Here is a 13,451-nt window from a genome sequence, read left to right as displayed (position 1 = left end):
GATTACCCCCCAGCGGTTCAACTTCTGCCATTGGTTTCTAAACAACGCTGAGGTAAATTCAATTCTATTTACTGATGAAACCACTTTTAGAGAAACGGGGTATTCAATTCTAAAATTAGCCATTTATGAAGTGAAGACAATCCACATGGTACTGTGGAAACTAGTTTCCAACATAGATTTCACGTTAATGGTTGGTGTAACATAATTCATGACAAAATTCTGGGTCCATTTCTTTTCGATGAAAACCTTACGGGAAATGATTATGATCATTTCTTGAAAAATAATTTTCCAGCTCTTATGGAGGATGTGCCTTTACAGACAGATTGCAAATGATTTTCTAGCACGTTGTTGGTACGACAAATGTTTCTTTAGTAGCTAGAAATCACTTAAATGCTAATTTCTTAAACTCAATTGTACTTGGACCACGATCATCTGACTAGACGCCACTAGTTTACTTCATTTGGGGCCATATGAAAATAATATACTAACAGGAAGGTAATATAAAAGAGTCACTCATTAAAATACGAAATAGTATTTAATTTATTCGAAACGATCCTGAGATAACACGGAAACCCACCGCAATTATTTTACGTCGGGCAGAGTGGTGTGTACGTGTGAAGGAAGAAATTTCAAACAATTACTGTAACTGCAGTTTGTTGTTCAGTTACAATTTATTATTTCATGTATTTTATTATTTATATTTTTTTGTTTGTTTTGCTATATTAAGAATAATATTTATTAGGTACAGAAAAAGAATAATACAATTTTCTGTCTATTTTTCGTCTGTTTTGCTTCATTAAAAAACCGATTTTTAAAAGTTTTTATTTACTTTTTATCGGTTGCATTTACGAGCACATTATTTTTTCTCATAATTAAATTCTCTACAACTTTTTTTACTGAATCTTTCGCATTTATAAGTAATTTTAACAACGGTAAATTACAAACCTAAAACAACTTGTTTTTCGACACTGAATTTTGTGTTTTACGTCGGATTTCTTAAAATTACTGGAGTTAAAGTTCTTGGACTTGTTTTATCCTTTTTCCCAACACAAATTACATAACAAATCATCAATCTTTTTCTTTAATTTGAATCTCAAAAATTACAGTAGGACTCGTTTTATTAGAAGAGCTGAAATCCGGGCGAAATCTTTCGCTAGCCGTAACTTGAAAGTAAAGCGTTTCTAGACCTATGTTTATATTAACCTATTTTTTTATTAACCACACATCTCAGAAATGGTCGAACTGAGAATGTACAAAACTACACTTCATTTACATTCATACATATATCATCCTCTGAAGTATTATCTGAACGATAGTTACCGGAGGCTAAACAGGAAAAAAGAGAGAGACCTATGTTTATATGAACGTTTTTCATTTTTTCACCAGTGAAACTTTTCCTGAAAGTTTCCCCGTTTCTTCGTGGAAACTCTCTCTCTCTCTCTCTATATATATATATATATATATATATATATATATTTAGTTAAACATATTATCTGTTGAAAGTTATCTCACGGACTGTTTTTCCAAACACCAAATATGAAAATAGCTATAATATTGTCATTCTTGTTCCTAAGAAATCCAGATATATTATTTATTGATGATCCCCTAAGAATTCTATTGATGATTAATTCTAATTTAGAATTTTAATTTTGTTTAATAAAATCCTTATTTATTGTTTTACCGCAGATAAAATAAGGAAATATAAATCTGAGGAAACCTGGGAACTAAGAAAATTAGCAGATGTGTCAATACTATTGTTCGACTGTCATGAAGTACTTCAAAACTTCGTGAAAAAAATTTCACCGTTCTATTGAAAATATATGTAAAACTTTTTCGTTACAGGTACGACTTCTAACAGGGGCTAGTAGCTGATTATTTTCAAAATTTTACTTATCCATTTTCAAAAAGGTAATTTTTAAAAATGATTGATGCGATTAATCAATCACCAATTTATTCTGAATTATACATTTACATAAAACCAATTTTGCAAAATTTTATCACATTTCTTCGTGCAGCTTTACTGTAAGAAATCTGTGGCTGTTGTTTAATAAATTATTTCATTTCAAATAAAATTTGACTTTCCGATGGATAAAATTTAATCTTTTACCCTAACTGCAAGCTTGTAATTATTTTAATATTTGCAAGTCAACTAAAGAACGGTTTCCAAATTAAAATTATTTAGCCAAATTTCAGTACGATATGTAGCTGTTCAAAATAAATTTTTCTAATGCTAGAAAAAGCGTGGGCTGTATTTCTAAAAAAGTTTTTTTTTTCAGCAATATATTGTTCCGCAGTGCAAGCAACCATTAGAAACAATTCTTAGTTCATTAACATGAAAGAAGGTTGAAAACATTTTAGATTAGAAACTCGTTATTCGGAAATTTTTTTCATAATAAATTGCAGCACGGGAATTTCATTACAAAAATTATAAAAGAAAACAGGACCTGGAATACTTTTCACCTGAAAATTGGAATTATATCATACAACTATGTAGTTAGTGCAAATCACGTTCAGCTCACAGTAATAACAAATTAATAGCATGTTGCATTGTGAATTAAATTAATTTTTATACCTAAAATAAATATAAACAAAATATTTGTTCCCTTTATTATTTATTGATATTTATTATATTATTTACTAGATGATACCGATTAAGTAATTAAATCGTTGGCAATACTAGAGGCCAAACTAGAGTTAATAATTTTCACTTTTTTTTTTTTTAATTTCTTTATATTAAAATTAGATTTTTCAGATAATTATTTATTATCTATTTACAAAAATTTTCTCAAAATTAAATTCTCTACACGCTTTATTGTTCAGTTTTCTTAGTTATTAACACCTAACGAAAGTTAATTTACTCGAAATATAAGATGTTTTTAACATGTTTTTATTTAGTTTTATAAGCAACATTATCATGTAGTATTGGATATACGACGTAATACTCGGTTTTTTAATTCTTCAAATGAAATTACATCTAAAAACAAAAAAATTAATGAAATCTAATATTTAAAAAAAAAAACTTATTCTCATTTGGGTGCTAAGAATGTCTCTCAACAACACATATGAATTCTTCTGTAGAATGAATTCCTGAACTATTTTTGTTTCCTAAAGGAATTCTACGTGTAATATTTTTAATAAATATAGCTATTTAAAAATTATTAATTGCTTACGATCAGTGTAATTAATTCAAGATTAATAAATCACATGTGAAATTGTAATAAAATTGCTCCTTAACACCCACGTGCACAGAAAGAGAAAGAGTATTAGTAATTTTGTTAATAACTGTGAGTGCGCGCGTACGCGCAGTCAAACATATCTGTATTTATAAATTCGTTCTATATTTGTGTAAATGTTGGCTTATACATTTTAATAATGTTATTACAGGTTGCGTTGCCTGTTGCGTCAATTACAACGCGGAGAAATATCAGCGGACATTCTCCAGAAGAATCTTCATTATGCAGCCAGAGTCCTCGAGGCAGTATTCATCGATGAGACAAAGTAAGTCCAAACCTTACTCATTATCTTTAACTTTATTTATTTTTATTTTTATTTCTTTATTATCTTTTTTTACAAAAGATCGTATGATTTTGTTTCGTGTATACTCTGAGACATATTTTTTTAATTAATTAATAAACTAATGAATTTAATTTATCTCTTTCTGTTTAAAATAAATGTATTTAGCCCCATTTTATAATTTTAAGATAAAAAAAAGTTATTAAAGCAAACCAGTATTATAATCATACGTGTTCCTCAGTGAATATAATTGTAATAAAAATTGAGATTTAAAAATCCTTTTATTCATATTTTTATAAAATATGGCTTTCATCTGAAGGTCCAGGGTTCGAATATCGGTCAGGCGTGGCATTTTTCATACACTAAAATGTAATTTCCGTATCACATGTACAAAATTTAAAGCTTCTGTTTAATTTCATCAAGCATAATAATAAAAACAAAACAATAATAATAAATTGACATAAGTGTAGATCTTATATTATAATTGAACCCTTCATTTCTGTTAATAAACGTTAGTAATTGTATACAATATCTATTTTTATTAAAAACAATGCAGAAATTTTTAATTTCTTTTTTTTAATTTATTACATTAATTTAACATTATCTGTTGTTCTGTACGTAAATTGCAATATAATATACCACAACTGTAATAAAATAAAGCCATTTTATATACTTCCCATGCAAATTTATGAAAACATTTCGGATATTTAGTTCCAAATACCAAGTCCCTGTACGAAATTGCAATTGGAAAAGAATGAAAATCTCATTTATAAGTAATTTAAAATAATAAGAATAAAGGTGTAATTATGTACTATTCTGTTCGTAATTAGTTATTTTGTCCTAAACTTGTAAAACAAATTAAAATAATACTTAATTTAAAGGAATAAATTAGTACCAAATTAATAATTTTATTTGAGGAAGTATAAAGAATCGAACGTTCTTAATAAAATAAATATACATATTAAACAAAAGAATGAAATTTTAAAGAATATGATTAATTGCACAACTTCCTTATAATTTTCCAATATGACATTGTGTATTCAATTTATAATTAGATTTAAATAATAGTAATGTATTAAATAATAATGGATTAATTAAATTTAAATCTGTGTAATTGAGTGATAAAACGAATTGTGTCGATATCCAACTTGTATAGAATTAGGTTGCATGTTTTATCCACAGGATATTGTCACTATAGAGTTAAATGATAGTCCATTAAATTGGATTTCCAAACAAACCATATAGTTATCGAACCGCACAAATTTCATTATCTTTTTTTTTTAATTAACCGTAAAACCAGAGTTTTATTTGTGTTGTTATTTTTATCATTTAGACTTTATTCAACGGTTGTATATTATAAGATAATTGAATTATTTTTTTTTAACGTTATTTGTAGTAATAGTTTGTAGTTAACCTGTCTTCTACCGCTGTCAAATAATTTTTATATTTCTCTCCCGTAACTGATTATTGTTAGAGGAAAAATCCGTAAATTTTTTTTGTTCTTATGGCTTAATTTACGAAAATGGGTTAATAATAATAAATATTCCTATATAATATCATAATGACAGATTTTTTGGATTCTTTTTTTAAACTTGTTAAAATATAAGTAAACTTATATGTAACGTATTACAATTTTTCACCGATAAATATATTTCAGATGCTAATTGTATTGTCTAGTATTTTAGTTGTTTATAGTAGTAATATAGTATCGATGATAAAAAAATACAAATGCCTTCTTCTAAGCAAGTATTTACAGCTATAAGGGCCGTTTCTTACATCCCAACCGCCAAACGCTTCTATCCCGCCAACTTTCCTCCTCCAAATTCCTTCTCTCCATCGCCTCCATCACTGCAGACATCCACTGCTTTGGAGGTTGTCCACGTTTTCTCTTCTTCTCTTCATTCCAACATCCTCCCAGGCCATCTATACTCCTCCATTTTCTGAACATGCCCAAACCATTGTAGCCTTCTTCCCTCCAAAACATAATTACTCTAGCGGCTGCCCTAATTCTTCTTTTGATCTCTTCATTTCTCACGTGCTGCATTCTAAAAACTTCACAATTTCTTGCGTAGCACGTCCACCTCCACAGCCGACAACCTTCCCTCATCTATTTTTCTAATTTCCCAAGATTCTAACCTAAACAATAAAATACTCTCAATAACACTCTTGTACAACCTATATTTAGCTGCTTTTCTTATCCCTTCAAACCACCACAAAGTATTGCACTTGTGGGTAGCCATCCTTCCTGTGACAATATAGAGCCAAGATAAATAGATTCTTCGCATGTCTCGATGATATTCCCATTTATAATCAAGTCATCTTCTTTTGCACCAGCCACTAGCACCATATAATTAATCTTACTAAAATTTACTTTCAAACTCCACTTAATAAAGGTTTTCGTCCATTTTCTTATCATATAGCTAATACCAGACCAATATGATGCTATGATCACCTGATCGTCTGCAAATAACAACGTGTATATGTACGAGGGTAAGTCAATTATTAACCGCAATGTAGTTACAAATTTTATTGCAATATAAATAGGAAACTTACATGTACATAATTTTTCAACATAGTCACCTTGCATTTCAACGCATTTGGTCCATCGTTGCACAAGCTTCCTGATTCCCTCATAAAATAAGGTTTTCGGTTGAGCTGCGAGCCAGAAATGCACCGCTTCTTTTACTGTTTCGTCCGAGGTAAATCGACGGCCTCTTAAGCCTCTTTGAATGGACCAAAAAAAGTGGTAGTAAGAAGGGGCAAGATCAGGACTATACGGAGGATGAGCCAGTACTTCAAAGATGAGTTTCTGGAGCGTTTCAGCAGTGTGATCAGCAGTATGTGGACGGGCAGTATCATGCAACAACACAACACCTTTCGACAGCAGTTCTCGGCGTTTGCTTCGAATTGCAGGCTTCAGCTTGGCAGTAAGCATCTCACTGTAACGCGCACTGTTTATTCTCGTGCCAATTTCCTCATAATGTTCTAGTACTGGGCCTTGTGAGTTCCAAAAAAACCGTAAGCATCAGTTTTCCTGCGGATGGTTGGGTCTTGAACTTTTTTTGCAGGGCGAATTTGGATGTTTCCAAATTTTTTTCCAGATTTTTGAATTTTTCAATCCATTCGTAGACACTCCGTTGCGGCAACACACTGTTCCCGTACTGTACCGAAAGTCTTAGATGAATTTCGGCCCCTGATACATCTTCTGACCACAAAAAACGGATCACTGAACGTTGCTCTTCTTTGGTGCAAGCAGAAACCGGATCAGCCACGGTTAACGGCAGGGCAGCGATAATGGAACTAGCCTAGCAGCATCAAACCTGCACAGACATAACAACAATTAAACCACGCATGCGTCATCTACGCAACACGACAGTACTACCAACATAAATAAAAATATAACTAAATTGCGGATAATAATTGACTCACCCTCGAATATATATATCCTTCTCTCCCATCCTTCTACATTTTTCCCGCCATTCTTCCAATACCTAATCCAAGTAATCTTAAACAGATTGTTAAAAAGGCAGCAACCTTAACGTTAACCCTTATTAACTTTAAAAAACTTTGACAGATGTTTTCCCACTTTAACAGCACTTGATTCCTATAAAAGTTATAAATTGCTCTCACGACGTCGGATGAAGGCCACAATTACTTAAAACTTCGAAAAATGTCTTCACCGGCACCGTATCATAAGCTTTTTCTACGTCTACGAAAACCAAATTTCTAACTATCCTTTTACTTAAACGTTGTCTCAGAATGAAAATATTATCCACTCATGACGTTCCTGCTGTAAAATCAGCCTACTCTCTCCAGTTACTGTCTCCCTTTCTATTCTCATTTCACACACTCCGGACCGATCACTCACTCCGGACTATTCTTAATGAGTTTTACTGGAATGTTTCCAGGATCTGGTGATTTCCCATTTTTTGTCTGTCTCAGTGTGCTATAAATTTCTTCTTCTTTTTCTCCACTCACCATCCCCTGCCTTCTATCCCCGATACGAAACAACCTTACATCTCCGGAAAACACCTCACGGTTCTCTTTCAGCAATTCCTCATTATATTTTTACCATTCTCCATTTTAACCATTGACATATTTATTTTTCACTATTATCTTCCTCAAGCTCTTTACAATCTCCCATGTCTCCCTAGTCCGACTTCCATCCATAGACATCTCGATCCTTTCACATCTACTTTCCCACATATCACTTTGCTATCGCCATTGCCTTTTTTACTTCCCTATTAATTATATCATACAACTTTCTATCTTCTATATCTTTGCTAGTCAACCAAGTCTTATATGCTTTCTTTTTCTCCTTAATCAAGCTATCCCACCAGTCATCTAACTTAAACTTTACCTTAAAGGCTCACTCGTTGCTCCACACCCTTTCAGTCGGCTATAATTCTCTTCCACACTCTCCGATCATCTCTGATTAGTAATCGTTTTTGGCAACCACAACTTGTACAACAACCTGACTGACCGCTGATTCAACAGCTCCAGTTTGTACCTTCAGTATCTAATATTAGTTTCTCCTTCATTCTCCTGGATTTTAATACTATGTTTATACTGTATACACACCTTCGCTTTTAACAAAAAAGATCCGTTCCACATTCAGCACCTCTGAACACCTTATATTTTTGGTATGTAACTAAGATCTCTGTATTTTAATCAGATAATCAATAATAGATTTCTGGTTCCGATTAGGCTGTATCCAAGTTACGAGTGAATCTCCTGATGTTGCAAGTATCCGTTCATTAGCCACAGTCCGAATATTATTTGTTATAGCTAAGACAAAGTAAACATCACACAAAGGCAGAAAAAACCTAGGAAAAAAATATTTTTTATATACTTTAACAAGTAAAAATATAAAATTTGTTGAGTGGAAAGAGTAAAAACGTAGATAACAGATAAAGCTGTCAGTTGTTTACGGGCAGAGGTGATATAATTTATAATATTCCCATCGCTAAATCTTGATGATAATTTTTGATAAGCTATAAGACACAAATGTAATTTATATCAAGTGTCCAACTCCCTTTTGAATAATTTCATCATTTACACCGACCTCAAGCCAGGGTTTTTTTTTTTAAATTAATTCTGTTTAACAGAATCTGTTCCTTTTAATAAACTAACTGGCAGATAATATTCCGTCCTTGCTGATTAAATCACACTTGTGCTAAAAAAAAAATAATAATGAAATAAAAAAAAGCCCAGTGAAACAAAATATCTGTTGACTCATAATATGAGTAAAAAAAAGAAAAGTAAAGTAAAATAAGTCATTAAAAGTAAGCAAATAAAAGAGGGAACATAAAAAAGTTTCCCTTCCGTCACAACACGTAGATTTTATTATTCGCATATGCGAATGCGCGTGTGGACGCGCTCGTTCTCGTATACATACTTCCATATTTTACTGACTTCGTCACCAATATACACAAGTAAATTGTGGACATTTTATTTAACTTACTTACTACAGGTTAGGTTCTTTCTGGTAACTCTATAGTTGTATAACTGCCTAGATAAACATCGAACTTCCTAAGCGTCATCAGGTACAGTTGGAGGGCGAAATAATCAAGTGTTTTCATGATTTCATGAAGGCGATAAAAACAATGATATACTGCTGACGTTAAAAAAAGTCTTACACTACAATATGAATCACTTGATTCGTTTTAGTAAGGTCAATCTGCCGGCCGCTCATAAAATCACAAACTGAACTCTATTAAAAATTTTTCAGTCTTATAGTACTATAAGATTGAAAAATTATAGTACGACGTTATATGAAAAATAATGTCGTATTATATGTTTACGATTAGACAAAACTTAAAAGCATAACAAATTTTATATGTTTCAACCTCGTTATAAAATAAATTAATGATAATAACACTACTTAACAGTGAAACATCCTAAGGAAAACTTCTGAAAAATCTCCGGATAAATTTTATAAATACTTAAGTTTATATTCTCTGCCTATCCGTCTAAAAATTAACTTATTTTTATTAAGTCGATGTAATAATATTGTTAATATTCATTAGTCCCTGCACGAATATATAAATGCTAAAATACAGCGCCTAAATTAAGCAAACATTTTATTTTATATCTAAGAAGAAAGGGATTGGTCTGGTAGTAATAAAGTAGCGTATCTGCACGTTTAAAATGTTAAAATTATTCTAAATTGGCTTTTAGCCTGTCTTCTTTTCTAGAAATTTAACTTCAACCATATCAGCAGAAATGTTTTCCTTCATACCTGTAGCAGATATGCTAAATACAGTGAAGATTTAGTTTTTATTTACTTTTTACTTTACTTTTATGAAAAATATAAATTAATAATCTTATTTTTTTTTTTAGTTTTAAGATAAATTTTTTTTTTCTTTTATAGAATTACATAGTAGTACCCCAAAAAACATAATGAAAATTTGAAAATTAGAAAAAACTTATATTCCTTTAAAATTTCATCGTTTTTCGCCAATTAATCATCCATTGTTTTATTACATTTTCTAACAAAAATGATTGTTATAACAATTAATTTGATTTATCAGCATTATGATATATATATATTTTTTTTAAATTTGAAAACTATCTTCCACAAATAATTTATTACTAGTTTGTACTATTCGTACAATAATTATTTAAAGTAAGGAAAAGATTGTTGGAATAGTTGCTTATTGATTTAATGAAAACACAGATATCTAATAGTCTAAAGAACTCTGAAATAATTTACTCGTATGAACGTTTCTAACATTATCTGATGACGCTGTCAGTCTAAGAATTGTCTACGTAATATTGCAATGATGATATTAACAGATTTTATTGAAGACTTACATCTTTTCGTTATAAAACTATAATTGGGGTATGACATTTTTTTTAAACAGAATGAGATATTTAATTTGATTGTAATTTATTTTTACTTAAAATAAATTAGTTCATAAACTTGCCGACATGCAAGTATTTAGTAAACAAACACTAAACGTTAATGTAATATACTTTAAATTATTTTTTAAATGTTTTAATTTTATATTTTGTAGTACATTAGTTTTATCGACTTCAATTTAAATGCGGATATATATATATGTATTTCCTTTAATTATTTTTATTTTTTTATTTTTTATTTAGGAGCAATTGTATACTCGATTTTTTTATATTGTTGTCACGCGTCTAATTGTGTACAATGTTATTTGTTGTTAATAAATACTATGCAACTGTTATATACATATATCTATCTTTCTCTTCCAGTATAATATACCAGTATATTATATTTATATATATTATTTATAACAACCTGGGAATGTACATGTAGCACTTAGCATGTGCTGGGCTCGATATTATAAACCTAATGTTATCTATACTTAGCCTACTATACTGCTATTACTATTACTATACTTACTTTTACTTCACACCTATCACACACTTTTAAATGTAAACTTTTCATCTTTTAATAAGATTGATCGGTGTTTTATTGTCTTTTGTAACTTTTACAGTATTATTTTTTAATATGTAGATGCTAATATTTTGTTTTATTTTTGTTACATATATTTCAGATTTGATTATTTATTAATGACTTTTTTAATTTACTACTGTAAAATATATATATGATTAAACAATTTTCTAACAAATACTCTGAATAATGAATGAACTGGATTACTTCAATTATTGTTGGTTAATCAGTGTGAGTCAATACTAATTTTAACATTTGATTTTTTTTTTACTTTATTTTAAAAAATTAATAAATTTGATTTGATAAGATATTTAAAATTTTATTAACGGAATATTTCTTTCTTAATAGATAGTGAGAGACAAAAGTATTACAACCATTTGTTAATACTGAAGCTTTTTCAAACAGACGAAAAAATTTCAGGACGTTTATAACCAGTTATTTAAACTTTTGTTATAAGAAATAGAGAGTTCAACCCCCAGTTTTCTCTAAAATCTTTTTAAATAATTAAAACAATATAAAAAGCTATTAAGATATTCCAGTCCGGAATGAAAGGAATAAAATTTTGATTCACCCGATTTCAAAAAATTCAAATTTCCAATAAAATACCTTTTAATCGGAGAAAGCTAGTTTTGTAAATAAATGCTGAGTGTTTTCAAGTCATATAAGAAAATTTAATCCCGAAGTTTTTGTCTTTTATATGAAAGTATGGGAAAACTTAAAAAAGGTATATCTATAGTAAATACGTTTAAAACTAAGTTGCATCAACGTCATAATAGATTTAACCAAGTTGGGAACTTGAAAACATCATTTAATTTGCTTATCATTATAAAAAATTGCAGTATAAAGAGGAAATGAGAAATAATCTATGATAAAATCAATAATAATAATAATGAATAAAAATATCTTATTACCAAATAGAGGTTAACCACTAAATTGTGCTGAATAAAAATAAATAACGTGAATATTCAAAGTTAAACCTTTCTTTCTACATTTATTGGAACTGAAGCAAACATCGTTGTTACCAGGATTCACTATTTTTCATTATTTCGTTAGGAGTTTGCCTCGAGTATTTGCATTGATTAATTCGAATAGCAGACTTATGTTTTTGCTTACTGCAATTTTTGTTTATTCTGTTTAATGCTTCTCTGAAAATTATACTTTTATTTCAATAATCCATAAGAAACCTACATTGCGTACTTATTAAGTAGTTTTCTTTGTTCGCAAATAGAAGAGATTCCTACGAAACCGTTTTAATGAAACTAAAGAAAAGTGCGAGAAGTGAAAACAAATCTAAAAAATAATTATTATATTACTCTGCAAGAATCCAATTTATTAAGCTATTTATTAACAGTGTTAGTCTGTATTTTTCTTTGATAATTGTTTAAACTTTCCAGAATTATTCAAATTATTTAATCGATTAATAATTTGTACCATCCTATCTATTAAGATAATTTGTAAAATGATGATGAACTCGAGAAAAATCACCATGTTAATGATAATAACCTTTATTGATAGGGTTAGGTCATAGTGAAATTTATGAGTTGTTCAGTGATTTATTTTTTAATTGTATCTCTATTCAGACATATCTTTGATTTTTAATTTATTACTAAATTTTGTTCTCCAAGCCCTTTCTTTAATGTTATTAAACATTTTGTTTAAACAAATGCTTGTTGTTGTTTTTTCTTTATTTAAGTACAACAATAGGCAAAAAGTCGCTTTTATCTTCACGATAAGTTTAGATCTATTATAAATAGTTTTAAACTAACTTTACGTGTGGCCTACTTTAGTTAGGCCTCCCTCTGAAAGACAAAAGCTTTACAATTAATTTTTTTGTGTATTTAATTGAAGTAATTTATAACGCAGCATCTTGTATTAAAATATCCCAACTATTAGTATATGTAAAGTATATATGTACAGTGTAAATCCACAAGCATAACCAATTGATTACTCTCTTAAGATTTGAATATTTTGAAATTGGGTTTAATCAAGATTTTATCTTCCCATTTTGGAGATCGTAACGTTCTTTTTTTAGATATATTTCTGGAATGAAGGAGGCTTTACAGTAGATGGTATCGAATGCAGTGGGTGCGTCTGAATAAAAGTTTCTCTAAAGGGTTCTAGAGAACTCAATTTAACCTTTATATAAAATCGAATATAATTGACACACAAAAAAAAACAGTTTGAAAGATTTATTTTTGTATTTGAAACGGTACGGCTTCAATATAAACAGTGATTATAATACTTTTACCTCAATCGGTGTGAATCAATAGATTCAAGCCTTATTAGATCGTTATTCTAAAAAGAAAAAAATTTATTTACAAAAATATTCAATTTTTTTAAACCATGTATTTCAGTAGGTTTTTCAGTCATTTTTTTAATGAAATATATTTTTATATTCGATTTAAAATTAAACTTAATTATTACCTAAATTATTCATATAATACTTATGCAACATCTTTTCATAAATAAAAATGTATTTAATGTAAACAATTTAGAGTTTACAGTTTAT

At 29.2% G+C, this 13,451-nt stretch overlaps 1 protein-coding gene across 1 annotated transcript in view; it reads left to right on the top strand.

The window, feature by feature from the left end:
• The window catches only part of LOC142319940 (dual specificity calcium/calmodulin-dependent 3',5'-cyclic nucleotide phosphodiesterase 1-like), a 193,054-nt gene that overhangs the window by 67,700 nt on the left and 111,903 nt on the right, over positions 1–13,451 (top strand). Inside the window, exon 4 of the mRNA XM_075357616.1 lies at positions 3,385–3,498. Within this exon, the coding sequence (XP_075213731.1) occupies positions 3,385–3,498 (114 nt within the window). The remainder of the gene's footprint in view (positions 1–3,384; positions 3,499–13,451) is intronic.

This window comes from Lycorma delicatula, chromosome 2 (genome assembly GCF_047948215.1).
Source record: "Lycorma delicatula isolate Av1 chromosome 2, ASM4794821v1, whole genome shotgun sequence".
NCBI lineage: Eukaryota > Metazoa > Arthropoda > Insecta > Hemiptera > Fulgoridae > Lycorma > Lycorma delicatula.
This window is presented reverse-complemented; position numbering and strand designations above follow the sequence as displayed.